At 30.8% G+C, this 16,705-nt stretch overlaps 1 protein-coding gene across 2 annotated transcripts; it reads left to right on the forward strand.

The window, feature by feature from the left end:
• Positions 1–2,558: 2,558 nt before the first annotated feature.
• Positions 2,559–16,391, forward strand: lama (phospholipase B domain containing lamina ancestor). Of its 2 annotated transcripts, XM_077432346.1 has the most exons (12): positions 2,559–2,707; positions 9,865–9,974; positions 12,274–12,840; positions 12,940–13,092; positions 13,296–13,420; positions 13,532–13,650; positions 13,729–14,012; positions 14,084–14,330; positions 14,413–14,648; positions 14,726–14,897; positions 15,203–15,821; positions 15,920–16,391. In XM_077432346.1, the coding sequence occupies exons 3-12, from the start codon at positions 12,731–12,733 to the stop codon at positions 16,303–16,305; spliced, it is 2,451 nt and encodes an 816-aa protein (XP_077288472.1). In that variant the 5' UTR covers positions 2,559–2,707; positions 9,865–9,974; positions 12,274–12,730; the 3' UTR covers positions 16,306–16,391. The 2 variants fall into 2 exon arrangements, with proteins under 2 accessions (XP_077288472.1, XP_077288473.1); XM_077432347.1 differs by lacking the exons at positions 2,559–2,707; positions 9,865–9,974 and adding an exon at positions 11,300–11,833.
• Positions 16,392–16,705: the final 314 nt, after the last annotated feature.

Here is a 16,705-nt window from a genome sequence, read left to right on the forward strand (position 1 = left end):
TTTGAGCTCCTTTTCCTATTATGCTTTAGATTAACATTAGCATAATATAATACTGTGATTACTAACCAAATTAAATTAAAATTGTAAAATAGAAAATGATCAGTAGATCAGTAGCTATTAAAATAGATATAAGATGTATTGTGAACATAATTTCGTAATAATAAAAAGCATTTAAAAATCAAAATATAATAGCAATAGTAACATTTTTACGTTTGTATATACATACATACATACAAGTTGTAAAAAAATGTGTTGAATTTAAGCGTCTACAATGTCACGTTTTCCATCAGAAAATTATTACCTATTAATTATTACCGTTTTTACCTTGATTGACACAAAAAAATCATAAAACGCCGATAAAATAGTATCGAATACGATCGAACAATGTTATCACAATCGAAACCCGTTTTGTAAAAACGGTAAAATCAATTCATGAATTAATAGAAGACAGTAAGAACAGGTAGTTCACAGCTAATTTGAGTATTAGAGTGTATGTGTATAATAAAATCTCGAAATTACACTTTGAACGTAAATAAAATATAGAAGTTACATAAAAACAACAAAATTGTGTTGACGCTTGGTACATAAACATGTGTATGTATGCATATAATATATATGTATGCACATTGTACACGCATGCATACATACATACATACATACATACACATGTACATATGTTCTTATTGATATTGCTGTCATATTTATTTTTTGAAATATCTTTAGTGACATCTATGAACTAAAAGCAAAAATAATGAAGGAAAAACGACAAACAAATGAAAACTAGTTTTTTTTTATTTTATTTGTTAATCGAAATTATGTAGTTAAAAAGTTTAGAATCCCTTGTCTTATAATGAAATTTAACGAAAATGCAATTGACTGTATTAATGGATATATTAGACATTCGATATGTTAAACTCTTTATTTTTATGTAAAGATTTTTTTTGAAAAATAGTTGAAAACAATATGGAGTAAGTACTATTTCCCAAACATATGTAAATGGATCGAAACTAATGTCATCATTGAGACATTACGGCCATTAAAAGATTCCACGGTGAAATTGCAAAGCGAGTGAATGACGTTTTAGTAATTTTTACGGGATGTGGATTCAATCAAAATTGAAACTACAAAACTTAAAAAATAGATACACCCATACTTCTAGAGTAAAAATCAACAATATTATTTCTAAACTGTTGTCGCTTTTTTTTTCCTAAAATCAGGGCCCGATGAAAAATTGGTAAGCCTCGAGAAAGTAAAATAAGTATAAATAAATAAAAAATGTATTTTAGCTGCATCAGAATTCGTCCTCTATTCCAGTGCTTCCCAATTACTTTCATGCCACGACCCCCAAAATTTGAAATAATTAATTCCCGGCCCCTAAAAAAATTTTTTCTAGTTAAAAGGTTTATTTGGCAGTAATTATTACAATTATAATTAGTCACCGGACCCAGAAGGTGCCGCGTATTGTTCAAAGGTTGTAAATGCATTGTTAAAGGTTTTCCGAACCTTTTTTACAAAGGATTTACAACAATGGAAAAATGGATAGCACTGTGACTATCCTACCTCTAATTATAATACACATATTTATATTCAGTACAAAATTATAGGAACTTGCTTAAAAACATTTTTTTTAAATAAAAACTACACACATGAAACAATTTAATGCGATAGATGAGGTCTCATGTTTTTACATAACAGATCGATATCGGGTTCAATGTCAGAAATTCTAACTCGCAAAACATCTTCCAAAGTCTCCGTCGAAAGGCATGACCTTTGCTTATTTTTTAATATAAGTAATGACGAAAATGCTGTTTCGCATAGGTAGGTAGTCGCGAAAGGAATAAGAGTTACCAGACCTTCTTTTCCAATAGTAGGATATTCTTGCCTTAACCAAAATTCTGAAATACTTTTTTCATTAAATTCCACTTCAAGCAAATTATCTGATCTGATATCGATCAATTATTCTTGGGCTGTCCACGTAATATGATCATATTTTAAGGACTTGGCAAATGGTGTTCTCATCCAATTGTTCCTTTCATCCTCATTCAAGTTTGGGAAATATTTCCTTAAATATAGACATTCCCTAAATGTGGAAAAATATTCATAAAAGAATATTTGTACTTTCTATTGAATATTTTCGCGGCCCCCGCGAGAAATCCTACGGCCCCCCAGGGGGTCGCGACCCCCCAATTTGGGAAGCACTGCTCTATTCCGCAGTACACCAGCGGCAAGCTGCACATGCTAGGAAATATTCTCCTTTGATATTTTAATCGTTATAGCGAAAAGCCGTATAAAGATAGGTATACTCGGTGTGGGTGTATTTACATTAACTGGTTAATATTCAAATACAAGAGAACCGAAAACCGTAACTGAACTGATATATATATATACATATATATTTTTTTTTTACCGAACCGGAATGAAATAAATAACGGTTCGGGTCCCTGCTACCGAGTGGTAATTTTCACCAAAATTCTAAATTTTCACCACAGGTGTCGCTGATTGCAAGCATAAAACAAATTGTAGCATCGTCGAGCGGTATTTAAAGAATTTCCTGTACCATTCACGTCCTAGATGTGAACGGGAGTGGCCGGACCTAGCGCGCGTTCTTTAGTTGCTAAAATTAGTTCGTTTTCAGATGTAGTCCCTTGGTTTTTGTTGACCAATAGTGTTTTCGTATAAATTCCATCTGCAACCATCACCTTGAGAGGTAAGTGTCTATTTTTCCGGATATTGTTAACTTGAATTTAAAATTTTGAACATTATACTTATATTATGTATACTAATAATAGTTCCTGGAATTCCCTAGAACTATATATATGTATATGTATTATTTCCCACTATTATTTAACGGGTACGTAAAAAATGTAATTCCGTACCAAAACGAATAAAAATTCTTAAAAACATACATATATTACAACAATTGTATTGACTAAGTAAATTATTTAAATAAATTTTTAATCTTATAATTTCGTCATGTCGTGTTATTTCTGTATTTGTTCCGTTGTGAATTACAGTTACTATAATATCGATGTAGTGTTATTCGTACAGTTTACATTCTATATACATATATTGTTTTGTTACTAATCATTAATATTTTCTTGCGTATTAATTTTTGCAAGCACGCTTAGTTAACATTAATTACAAATGCTAGATAGTATTTATCTAATATAGTACTTATTGATAAGGTCGTCATAATGGTAAGACTTCATCACCTTTTATTAAAAGCTTTTTATTATATGTTTATGTATGTAATTAGCATCTCATTGAATCGATGTTTCCTCGTTCGTTCCAAAAACGTTCTTTGAATTGCACAAGTTTTCTCAATGTTCACTCACAGTCATTTATGTACTTGTCGAGACTTGTCTTGGGCGTGAGAAAAATCTACTAGAAATTCTAGGAAAATCTTCAATGACGAGTCTGATTTCACAAGTACATGGTCTTACGTTTTTACTTAGTAGTAATAAAGTATGTACTTAGAATTAAGTATTTTTTGATTGATATTATCACTCAAATATTGATAAAACAGTCAATCTCCATTCGATATATTACCGGAAAATATATAGTGTGTTCGCTGAAAGAATGAATCACCATGTTGTATTTTTTTTTATGAATGATGGCTGGATGTCGTCCGTGGTATTGTTCATTGGTATTTCGCATTCACACAATTGTCTGGTGTGTCCAGACTATTTCCGGTACTCCGTTGGTCAAGTTTAGGTCATTGGCCACAATCTTGACACCATACGTCCAGATGCTGCTTGGGGCACTTAACTACACATGCTCAATTTACATTTTTTCCTTTGGATCCATTACTCGACCGCCCTCAAGGCTTATGAGCCTGTATGAATAATTAACCTTCATTTGATATAGTTTCATTGACATGGTCGAGTTATATTAAGCAGTACTACATTTAGAACATAAATTTTATTATGTATATCAACTTATTTAAAGAAGTTGGAATATTTTCATTTAATATTAAATAGTCAAGTTGGCATTAGAATAAGAAATCTGCGTATAAAGAGAAGTAGCCTTTTCTCATTCACACACACCATCAGAATCTAGTGAATGTCAATGACCCCTGTCTCCCTTTTATGTATATTTTTTAAATATGTATATAAATGGTAACCGAATAATGCACTCTCGAGACATCCAAACTTTTTTTAAAGATGCTCAAAGAGAACTAACGCAATAGAATTCCACAAAAAAGCGTCAGGGCCGGGCCGCACCGTGCAACTTTGTCGGCTGACTTGTTGCGCGACACGAAAAAATGTATGGAAATGTGTGCGACAAACATATTGACGAGTGTGGCATGTCCCATCTACCTGCATGCATTGGTCGTTGTGGACCATACAATATTGCATGAAATGCTGCTCAAAAATATATGTTTTTGTAAGTTTATATAAATTTCACAGCTCTTTAGACGATCCATGAATGCTATATAAAATGGCTTTGAGTAAAACAAATAATTATTTGAAAATATACATATGTATGTACATCTAATATATAATTTCGAAAGAGACTTTGTATGTAAGGTTTGGGTGGTAGAATCCGTGTCGTTAAATTTAATAAAAAAACAAACGAATATTCAAATAAATTTAAATAAAATAAAACTATTCAAATAAACTTAACAAAATATTTATTAGATTAGCCATGTTTAAGCGGTTTATATTACAAATACCGAGTATAGGTATTATAAAAAAGCCACTAGTATATTATAAAAAAGAAGAAACCAAATCTAGTCACTCCAATTAATTCATTTTTAAATAAGTACGTACATACATTACTTATTTGTTTGTCATTTTTCTGATGAATATGATTCAAATTCTTTATAAAGATAAGCATACTTATGGTATTTTCGATATTGTAGAATATGCCATATTTTGTGTTAATTGTTAGACGATCAAATTGACAGATTATTTAAATATAACCGGTCTGTTGCCAACCAAGTCAGCACACCTAAGCATATAGAATGTAAGCGTTCCACACATTTTTTATCAATAGGTATACCCAAAAGTATTTCATTTCAATTATGCATTGTTGCACAAAACTGAAACAAAAAACAAAACCAACGTGACATATTTCACAAATAAAATTCGATAAATATAAACAATACATATGTATATTTAATTTGAACCACGAAACACGGAAGAATGAAATTTGAAAGGCACAGTCCTACGTACATACGATATCCATATTATTTTCTGTGTCAAAAAACGCATCGAAGCCATTTTTTTGCTGTGCAGTAATGTGCTACAATATGTATATTATACATACATAAAGCTAAATAAAAAAATTGGTTAATCTACCGTTAAATTTATTTCCACTAATGAACTACATAAGTATGAAATTGTGGTATCATTTCCAGTCTAGAAAAGTGAAAGTGTCAGTTAGATACGTGCGCGTGTTTAATGTAATACAGGAGAAAGTTAGGCGACGTTTATTTATATTTAAAAATTATAATAGTACGACTTTGGTTTAGGTAAGCAATAAGTAAACAGTAAGTATTTCAATACTACATACATTGGCATAATATTTGATTTGCGTCAAAATATTACTCTAAATTTAAATCGAATAGTTCCAGAAAATCTGGATAGTGCTTTCCCCACTATAGATAGAACATTAAGAGATTAAATTTTAACATAATGAAGCAATATACTTTAAAATCTATTGTGAGATACTCATAACATTATCTTACATATCGTATATAATGGTAAACGGGTTACATCCCAAATGTGAATCACTACCAGAATAACCGCCGCTACGAAAATCGCTCGCGCAGTTTTCTGTCGCAGGAAATTTCGTCACACAGGAAAATTACCGTACAGATAACTGCCCAAATATTGCACAACAAATTCTGTTTGAAACGAAATTTGTGCTCGAAATATGTAAAACTCATACATGTACATACATAAATATGGGAGTGTTCTTCTATCCGCGAATTTGATAGTTTCCTATTAAAAAGTATTCCTGACAACTGTTTACACATTTCTGGCAACAATGCTAACAACTCATTATCCAAAAATTCTGCTCGTGTAACTCTATGTAAGTATTTAATATTTCTTCATGGCACGTTTTACTACACGTGACAAGTGTTTGTATCGAAGTTTCAAGATCAAATCGTATTACTTCATGTAAAATTATATTATTCTGATTCCGTTTAAAACTTATCCGGCTTAACCCGGATCGTCCTTGTATCCGGTTCCGGAAAATCCGGGTGCTATGACCTGAGATATCTAGGTACCAAAATATTTACATACATTCATTACGCAGTACCCGTCACTCTTAATTACATACATACATTAAATCGATTATTTACGTTTATAATAGTATATTGTGGGATTTGACAATGAATATATTAATTAATTTGTAGTCTACGCTCTATACATGCTTACATACGTAATGTATACACATCTGTGTACTTTTGCAATGTCGCGGTTAGCAAGTTGATAAGTGACCACTGAAGCAAGACTCGAAGGTCAGGGATCAACTGATCGTCGAATAAAACATTCTAGCCAAAAAAATACACTATCAAAATTTTAATCATTCGTTGGATACAGCAACACTTTTAGAAACACAGTCCCGTTCCGTCTGCAATCTCGTTGCATTCTGGAGTGTAAAAAATCTCCAGTTTTCAAAAACGGATCGCTGACCTGCCCTACACTGAAACCGGTTGTCAGTCTTAACTCCGCTAAAATACAACAAAATCGATTCTTCCTCGTAAAAAATTGTAAAGAATATTTATGTTGCATCCTTAAATCACAATAACATGTTTGCAAAACCCATTTAATCAGGCCAGCGTTTTGAATATTGAAGTAAATGCATATATCAGAGGACGAAACACTGATGGAATATGTACATCATGTTCTTAGAACACGGTAAAACTTTGTGTTCTTAGTACACAAAAGTAACACACCTCAAAACGATAATTATGATTATTTTTCATAATTCATACCATTTCAACCGCCATTCAATTGAAGGCCTCGGGGCAAGATAGTGCCAATCCTCACTTTAGTAGTTTTGCGATAAATCAATTTTAAACTTAGTTCAAATCCATAAATCAAAACACGTACTTTTTTGAAAACTTTTTATTTTTATTTGCTTTAATGATATATCCTTAATAATACCTGTAACAAAAAAATATTAATATATTAAACATAAAATGGTGCATATCTAAAATTGTGGGTTGAAACTATTTTCCACCAATTTTTTTTAATAATTACAATTATTGTAAGCTGTTATTTTCAACTACATGCATTGTGTCTTTTCCATTAATACTTCAATGTAGAGCCTTGAGACGAAATTGAGACGTCAATTAAAATTAAAGTCAATATTTGTAACATTTCCCATTGTATTTAAAAAAATACGTAACGCTATTTTTAAAAGTTACCAATATGCTCTGATTTAAATATGAGAAAACTACAAACTTGATTTTAGCCAAATGTGCTCTAAGATTTATTATAAACATATGTATTATTTATATTGGTATGTATGTAATCGATAATGAAACGACCTCCATGCAACAACTTTCAGACCAGATTCCTTTTTTTTAATCCACTTTATTTTTCAATGCACCGCACCATTGAAGAGTACATTTTCATTCTGCACATTACAATATATTAATTACTGACAATTTTATAATGTTCGAATACTACAAAGCATTTTCAGTTAGCAGCAGCAACTTCAACCTGTCAACACCACTGTTTCTTTCAGCTTGAAATTTGAGATAACATGTGCTTTACTACTTAAAACTGGCGGTGGTATAATTGCTGTCCAGTTAGTAATTTAAGTACATACACTCATTCATCCCGTGGTGACAATTTAGATTTCAAATGGTAGCAATATATCCGATGTTACATCGACCCATACATATGTATTCATCTTCTTTCGTAACTTGTAAAGACTTTCAGTGCTGCCAGATTTCAAAACATAATGGTATCAACAGAGCTTCAGAGAAAATTCGAGGCCCAGGGAAACTGATATTTTTGAGGCCCCCCCCCCCCCCTTTCGAAAATTCAAAACTATGGAAAAAAGTTTATTCTTTTAAAAAACGATTTAATAAAAAAAATTTAATGCTTTATCACCAGCAAAAAAATGAGATATTATTTCAGAATAATCTTTCTTAAACATAATAAGTTCTACGTACAAGTTAGGTATTTTTTTTCTGGTTTAAATTGAGTCTGGTTTAACTTGTGAGGCCCGTGGTAGCTGCCCCTACTGCGCCCTCCCTCTGATATCAGTGATAAAAAAATGTTACAAATTTACGCTTAAAATGATGTATCATGTATGTACATATGTATATACGAAAGTAATATGTATTTACTTGTTACTGTTAAACACTGCCTTGACACTAATATTAAAATTATCGAAGGACATTTATCTTCTCATGCATAGGATGAAAATAAAACACAAAGGCCAAAATACATACATACATAATCCGCCGCTACTTTACGTGTACATGTTTTAATTTATGCATTTTTCTGATACAATCATGTATTATATGCAGTTATACACGTACATACTATAAATATACATTTTTGTGAATGAGTCAAATTTTTTTTATAATAATTTTTTACTTCTTTCGGTGGAACAGGCCAATCTGCCTCTTCATTATTATTTTTTTTATTTTATCCATGTACGTAGTAATAATAGATTAAGTTTTGTGATCATGTGAAAATTCGAGCTCGAGATTTTGACTGATTCGAACTCAGAATCGATTACTGATCACGTTTTTATGATATGAAAAAATGTGTGTGTGTGCGTCTGTGCATTTTGGGGATTTTTTGAACACCGTTAGTCCGATGCGGTGCAAACGATCGACAAGCGCCAAACAGACTGAACCACAGATAAACGACACGTGTACCTTATGCGGGTAATTGGACTATTCGTCACATTGGGTGGTCACAAAGACAATTTTTGCCATGAAAATCGCGAATACACAATATTTGGCACTCAAGTTCTCGTTACTATGATAGTTATCGTTAGTATGATGGCCTTTTCGGCTGCTAGATGTTCCGTTATAGAGATTTTAGTTTGTGTTTGTAATTAACTGTCTAGCAAGGGGCATTGGGGTATATCTGTTAGACCTTCCTGGTATATTTTGATTTTTAAATGCTTTTTATTATTACGAAATTATGTTCACAATACATCTTATATCTATTTTAATAGCTGCTGATCTACTGATCATTTTCTATTTTACAATTTAATTTAATTTGGTTATTAATCACAGTATTATATTATTCTAATGTTAATCTAAAGCATAATACGAAAAAGAGCTCAAAAACCTATTTACAATCCTTATCTTCCTGGTATATGTATGTATTTATATCTATGTAAAAAGAGGTCTCCCAGTCTCGTAGAACATATATTTTCGAAAACACGCGAAACATTTCAATACACACTTGCTGTTATCAGTGATTTGAATACTTTTTTCATTTTTCACATCGTTAGCACTATCATAAATTGTACATGCAGTATATTGATATTGTCATTCGGGATGTACATATGTATGATACATAATATTTACGTCTTAAAAATCGATATTTTATGGTCTCAATTAACGTATCGATACGAAAATACCAACATTCGAAAATTGATAAATATATGCCTACGTAACGTACATACGTATGTATGCATGTACATACGTAGATATATGTATTAAGTACGTATTGATACATACATACACACATATGTACGTATTTGTTCAACTTATATTGCACCACAGTACAATGGTACGGACGGGTATTTTATGATTTTCGATAATTTTCTTATTTATCGCTTTGACTCATTGAGTTAACATTTTCATGGAATTTTCGAATATGGAATATTTGCTTTCATCTTGTGTTTAATATGTTAATTTTTTCATTGCAGGAACTGTAAGACGCGAGCTGGGGTAAAGGAGCTAAAGCCGGTGTTGTTTTGCTGTTTCCTGATGGGTTGAGACGCGCTAAATTTGATTCTGTGGAAGAATCACTGGAGCTGTAAGTAAAAAAAAAGCTATCATATACAATAACTTCCATTAAAATTGATATGATTATTCGGGGACAACTTACGCCACTGGAATTCCCATCTGGTTATTGACCAGACAGGATAGTCTCCCGTACGGTCGACGACCGTATCTTAGTCGTCTTTATGGTGCGTACGAACCAAACCAACGAACGGTCTCTGGGCCAACTTTTTATACCAGTAGCGTACAAAATATCGAAATAAAAATTAAATTTAAAAATTGAAATTAAATATCAAAATTAAATCTATTATTATTATATTAAAATTAAATTCAAATATCAAAATAAAATTATAATCATTATATTAAAATTAAAATAAAATATTGAAAGTTAAAACAGAACATGCACAATTTAAATAAATTTTCGAGATTGACCTAAAATTAGATCATCAACAATCACATACAGGTAATCCTCGACTTAAGATCTTTTGATTTACGAAGATACGCACTAAGATCGGAAAAAAATCAAAGAATTATTATTTCTTACTTCCCCGTAAAACACAGTTACTGAGAATATATCATGTATTAGTATGGGTGATCCAACGATCGTCGCTAACCCGGCGCGTTGTCGGTACATCAATCGGATTTTTTTAGTCTTCAATTGTTTCTCTCGTCGAAATAAATCAAATAATTAAATCATTTCAGAGGTAAAATTTATCCGATAATGTGTGATTATTAATTTTATTTCGACAAAAGAAAAAAAAACCCTTTGGCAAATCACCGATGTTGACGGCAGGATACATAGCACGACTTTTAAGAAATAATAAGATTATTTTTCGCTCGTAAGCAGAGAAATTATAATATCTATATATATCTAATTATTATATATATATATATATATATATATATATATATATATATATATATATATATATATATATATATATATATATATATATATATATAAATAAATACATATGTGAGACAGTTGATTTAAAATTTAATAGTAAACATTCATTTGTTTTTTTGATTTTAATTTTACTTACATAAAATTGTTTTAATATCATGTACATATGGTACCTACATTTACATTTATCATATCGTATCAAGGAATTTATTTTATGAAATAATACAATATTGACTTATCATTGAAGTGTAGTTGCATCATAACATAATGCATTCATGGATGAATTACCTATTACATTATTAAAATCAGCAGTGTAATGAGAAGTTTATATTTTTATCTATGATTACAAGAGGTAAATATGACTCTTTACGTTAAAATCATATACAAGTATTTTCCATAGCTAACAGATAAGATGTTTGCTTTTATTTCGTCGAGAAAACGACGCAAAATGATCCACTTCGATACGAAGCCTCTTAGAAAGTGCCTGTGGAAAATTTTCTTTAAATTTTCTTCAGCAATCTTACTTAATAATCGAAATTCCATGTCAGTGCTGTGTGAAAATGTAGTCAACGTGTTTCATAAATCAATAATTTTGATTTTAAATAGTATACTATATATCTAATAATATTTTCGAACAACCAAGCTTAGTTTTATTTAGTCGTAATTAAATAGATGATAAATTAAATTGTTGTTGTTGTTTCATATTCATAAATATAGTGTTAAACAGTTAGCTGAATCCTGAAGTGTTCCTTGTAATAATTTACAAGTTTCTATGATTGAAATCAGTGGTGCGAAAAATTTTCTGGGTACCATCAATTCATCTAAAATGTCCAAAAAAACTCGAAAGTTATTAATGAAACAAGTGTCTTGATAAATAGCCAAACGTTTCATCTTCATCATGTCTGGTGAGGTGAACTGAAACATAAGCTGAAAGTGACAATTCTCATTCTCTTTAATGTGTTCGCATAATAATTAAAATTGTTATTTATGTAAGGATACATTATTATTACAAATTTATTTAATTTTACTATTATGGTGATTGACATAATTTATTCTACAATCTATTTGCCTTACAAAAATTAAACAATATCTTAAGCAAACATCAAATTAGGAAATGGACACAACTATAATTATTTTTTCCATTTGTTTAATTAAAATATCAAAATAGAAGGTCAGAGCATAATCTGTGTTCAAACAGGTGCTCTTGTGTCATAATGATTTGTTCGTTTGCTCATTTTGTTTAGACACTAAATATAGTGAACGAATTCTCTCACAAATAACACAACTTAATAAATTGAAACGTTTAAAATTCGCATATCGCATAAGTGTCTAGATAAAAATCGCATAAGTGTCAAAAAGTAAATTTTTCATGTTTTCTTAAATTAAAATTATATATTAATAATTATTTCATTTTTATTTTCCTTTTCAGGAAACATACCGATACACTACATAATTTTCGTACTAAACGCAATTCATCAATTGGAATTCAACATTTACAATTTCCGAATGAGAAAGCCTCCGTAATTTACCTGCGGGCTTTGGCGCCAGATGTCCGGAAGCCAGAGGCATCATCAATAGAAAATTTTACAGAAATCATTCTACTGCATTATTTATCAACTGTTTTATTAACAGTTATCATATACAGGCAAACAATCAACTCTCAGATGGTCGTCTCCATCTTTGAAAACGTTAAATATTCAGTTTGTCACTTCAAAGCGATCAAATTCTTGTATATATTTTTTATTTTATAATTGAATTATCATTCATTTCTTACTTTTACTTCGAATCAAATCTCTCATAATTGTAATCGTATTATCTCGATATTCCAAAGTAGTTAAGTATAGTCATCGTTCAATTTTTATAAATTTAAAATCAATTATAACAACATGTTGAAAGTCGTGGGTGCATCTTGGTTACAAACAAAAATTAGTTCTTATATATTAGCGGGTGTTATTATATTAGGGATCGTGGCTCTCTTCATTGGAGAAATAGAAAGGTTTGTTTACGAAACATATATTTTTTTATATACATACCTCTTCTTAGCTTGTTTAAATTAACTTTTCCTTTATAAAAATTGGGCTAATTATGATTTTAGGATCGAAGATGATGGGAATTATGCGGCAACAGTATACTGGAGTACTCAAGGTGGTTTCAGAATAGAATTTTGGGGACAAGGCAATGAACTGGCAGAGGTGCCACACGGCGTGGTCAGAGCATATTATCGTCCTGATATACCTCCAATATCTGGGTTAGTGAATATTCATTGTAAAATAAATATGGATATTTTATTTATATATTTAAACTTTATTAATTGTATATCTTATTTGAAACAGTAAGAAGCACTATGAAATAAAATTCATATTTAAAAAAAATTCTATTAAAAATAAAAAAATAATTTTAAATTTCAGTAAAAGGTTTTTTGAATTTATTTCATTTGACTATGTTTTATAGTTGGTCTACATTGGAAATAGAAACTGATGGTGAATATCCGAATTGGGTGCAAGCTTATGCAGCTGGTGTCATTGAAGGTGCTTTAACCTGGCAAATGATATATTGGCAATGGCAAAATACAATAGGTAGATTATTTATTTGCTTGTGAGATTCTTCTTCTTTTTCTTTTTCTTCTCAGTCATAAGGGACTGATTTGTATCATCTTTGACTCTCTAACATTACATTTAAATTTTTAGAAACGAGATGTCACAAATATCCAGCAGAATGTGAAATAATAAGAAAAAAATTGAGTAACAACATGGACTTAGTACGTTCTCGTAGCATTCGCAACCAAGATGACCCATTATGGCATCAAGTGAATATTTTTTCTTCTTAAAAATACAAGAAACCATATTGCCAACAAATATAATAATTTATAATAAATTGTTTATAGATCAACCTCTTTTACAATCAATTGGAGGGTTTGTACGATGGTTGGATTTATGCTAAAAAGAGAAGTCGGCATGAATATGAAATTTCACTTATTGACTTTGTTTGGCTAAATTCGCTAACTGATGTGGGAATAATGGAGCATGTGCTAAATTTAACAAAAGGAGCCGATGCTGGTAGTGAGTTGCCAGGCTTAGCTGCTGCTTTTATACGCTTGGTTCCAGACCAACCCGTCGATAAAGGACCTGCTAAAGAAAAAGTTATCGTATCTCATAACACTGCTGGAAGGTAAATGTCTAAAAGAAAAATAATAATATACTAAAATAATTTTATCTTAAATCAAATATTTATTATTTTAGTTACAACACTATGCTAAGAATCATGAAACGTTATAAATTCAACTTCCATTTAAATCTTTTGCCATCGTCTGAGTTTATACCTGGCCGAACCATAGTATTCGCTGGTTATCCAGCTGCAATTTCATCTCAAGATGATTTATATATTATATCAGGAGCATCTAAAGCAAATCATCATTTGACCGTCGCCGGAACAGCAATCAATAATTTTAATCCCGAACTTTGGGCCAAAGTTAACATCGATGACCATGTAAAAATTCTTTTATATACTTATTTAAATGTTCATAAAAAAAAGCTTGCAATTACAACATATTATTTAATGTATTTTACAGGCTCTTATCGGACCTCGGGTAATGGCAGCTAACAGACTGGCCACCGATGGGGTCACTTGGGTCCGTTTGATCGCACGCGTCAATTCTGGTACATCTCCTGCACAATGGATGATATTGAATTTGTCCAATTTAGCTTTTCTGAATACGTCTGCGGTTCATTCTCCACTGTCTTTAACACCAACACCAGAACATTCCTTACATAGATTTACACACACGTCAATTGATGGAGACTTGAAGTAAATTAATATTTTATTTACTTTAATTTCAGTGACTTAACTTTAAAATTCATCAATAAATGTTTTTATGCTTATAGGAGTTCAAATATTAGCGTCTGGCGTTTACTGCGTCGCAAATTTTGGTCTAGTGGTGGCCCTGGTTTATTATGGACAGCCGAGCAACTTCCCGGACTCACTCATGCTGCAGATCAATCCAATGTATTGCGTGTCAAAGGTTACTGGGCTGATTATGGAATTCCCCACTATCAAGTGAGTATATTAATGGAATTCTCCACTGTTAAATGAATTCCTCATTATCTGAAAACCAAAATAACACATTATTATACATATAATGTAGTTTTTAATTGTTTTTGATATTTGTTTATCTGTATTTGATTGATAAATATTACGATACTATTTTTCAATGATTTATTTTAAATTAAATTGACTCTTACAATTTTAATTTTATTATAAATAAATTTATTTTTTAATTTCAATAATTTTTTTGTTTTACTTACTATTTTTCTATTACATTATTATATATTTTTTTTAAATATGTTTTTATTTAATTATAGGATATGAGAGAGTTGTCAGGAATAAAAAAAATGGAAGCAAAATATGGTGATGTATATTCACTTTTCAAATCACCTAGAGCAATTCTCTTCAAACACGGTTTTGAAACAGCAACCGATTTAGATTCAGTGACATTACTGATGCGCAGTAATCATTACAATAAAGATGTTGTCGGAAATGATAAATTTGTGACGCCAAAACCATTAGAAGCAATTGAAGAAATTGAACCCGATGACATAGTTTCTGATTCCAATGAAGTCAAACAAATAATTCAATCATTGGAAACAGTTAAAACTCATGTGGAATCGAAGGACGCCGATAGTGTTGCATCAATTTTAACTCCACAAGAACAAAACGATATAACTGTACAAGTTGATGAAATTTTAGCCCAATTGAATCTAGCTAATTCTGGAGAATCCAAAGAGGAAAACAATAGATCTGAAAGTGAATCTGAAGAACATTTAAATTTAGGATCTGACAGTGTAGAGGAAATCGAAGATAAATTAGTAGATGAAGGATCTTGGCATGGACTAGGAGCCCGGGGAGATCTTCATGGTTGGATAGGAGAAAAAAGATATGGGCTTGCACCTCTTGGTATTATAGATACAAAAGCATTTAGCGGTCAGTATAATTGAATGCATTTTTAAATACATTTACCTTCAATTTTGGATATTTATAATTTACTAAGAGACTAATAAATTGTTCTTCGTTAACTTTAGCCACAATGGATGGAATTAATGAATTTGAAGCGACATCAGGGCCAGCTTTCTCTCCAACACTTGAAAAATCAATCGAATCATTACTTAAACCTTCAACGAGGAAAAAGTTCGGACTTGCAGCATTGTTAAAAAAGTTTCGTAAAAGTAATCTCCGATTTGTGTCGTCAGAAGAGTCATCATCAGAAGAGGGTTCAGAGGAACAAGAACCACGTAATTTTGAAGAAGCACTCGAATTTGTTGTCAATAAAAATATTCAAGTTGATCCTCCTAAACCGTATTCAGTTCCACCATTTCGATGGTCCAGAAGTGATTTTTCTCATGTTTCTCACATAGGTCAACCTGATTTGTGGGATTTCGATCCAATAAAACCTATTTGGGCTTGGTAAAATAAGAAAAAAACATATATTAATGCTGATTCAAACATTTTATAAATCAAACACTGCCATTATGAATTCAAATTTATGAAATATGTAATCAATTTTCAATAATTGACGGGCAATTCCATTAAAATTTATATTTTTAATACCATTTGTTTATTTTTATGGAGTATATTTTTAAGAAAATAAATTCCAACTTGAAAACTTGCAACTTGAAAATATCTCTATTTATAAATGTGAATTATATATTTTACTGTTTTAATTATATTGTAAAGTTTCATGGTCATGATGTTATAATTTAGCTGAAAACATCATTTCTAAAATAGTTCAAATTAACAATATTTTTGTAATCGCTAAATAGATGCAGCTACATATAATTTATTGTATACGTTATGAGTCATAACTTATG

Source organism: Arctopsyche grandis, chromosome 6, assembly GCF_051622035.1.
Source record: "Arctopsyche grandis isolate Sample6627 chromosome 6, ASM5162203v2, whole genome shotgun sequence".
NCBI classification, from domain to species: Eukaryota; Metazoa; Arthropoda; class Insecta; order Trichoptera; family Hydropsychidae; genus Arctopsyche; species Arctopsyche grandis.

Excerpts from the sequence above, each read along its gene's own strand:
- lama (XM_077432346.1), top strand. The coding sequence starts at position 12,731 with ATGTTGAAAGTCGTGGGTGCATCTTGGTTACAAACAAAAATTAGTTCT. Across the intron at positions 13,421-13,531 it reads GCAATGGCAAAATACAATAG|AAACGAGATGTCACAAATAT; the intron begins GTAGATTATTTA and ends TTAAATTTTTAG. Across the intron at positions 14,013-14,083 it reads TCTCATAACACTGCTGGAAG|TTACAACACTATGCTAAGAA; the intron begins GTAAATGTCTAA and ends TTATTATTTTAG.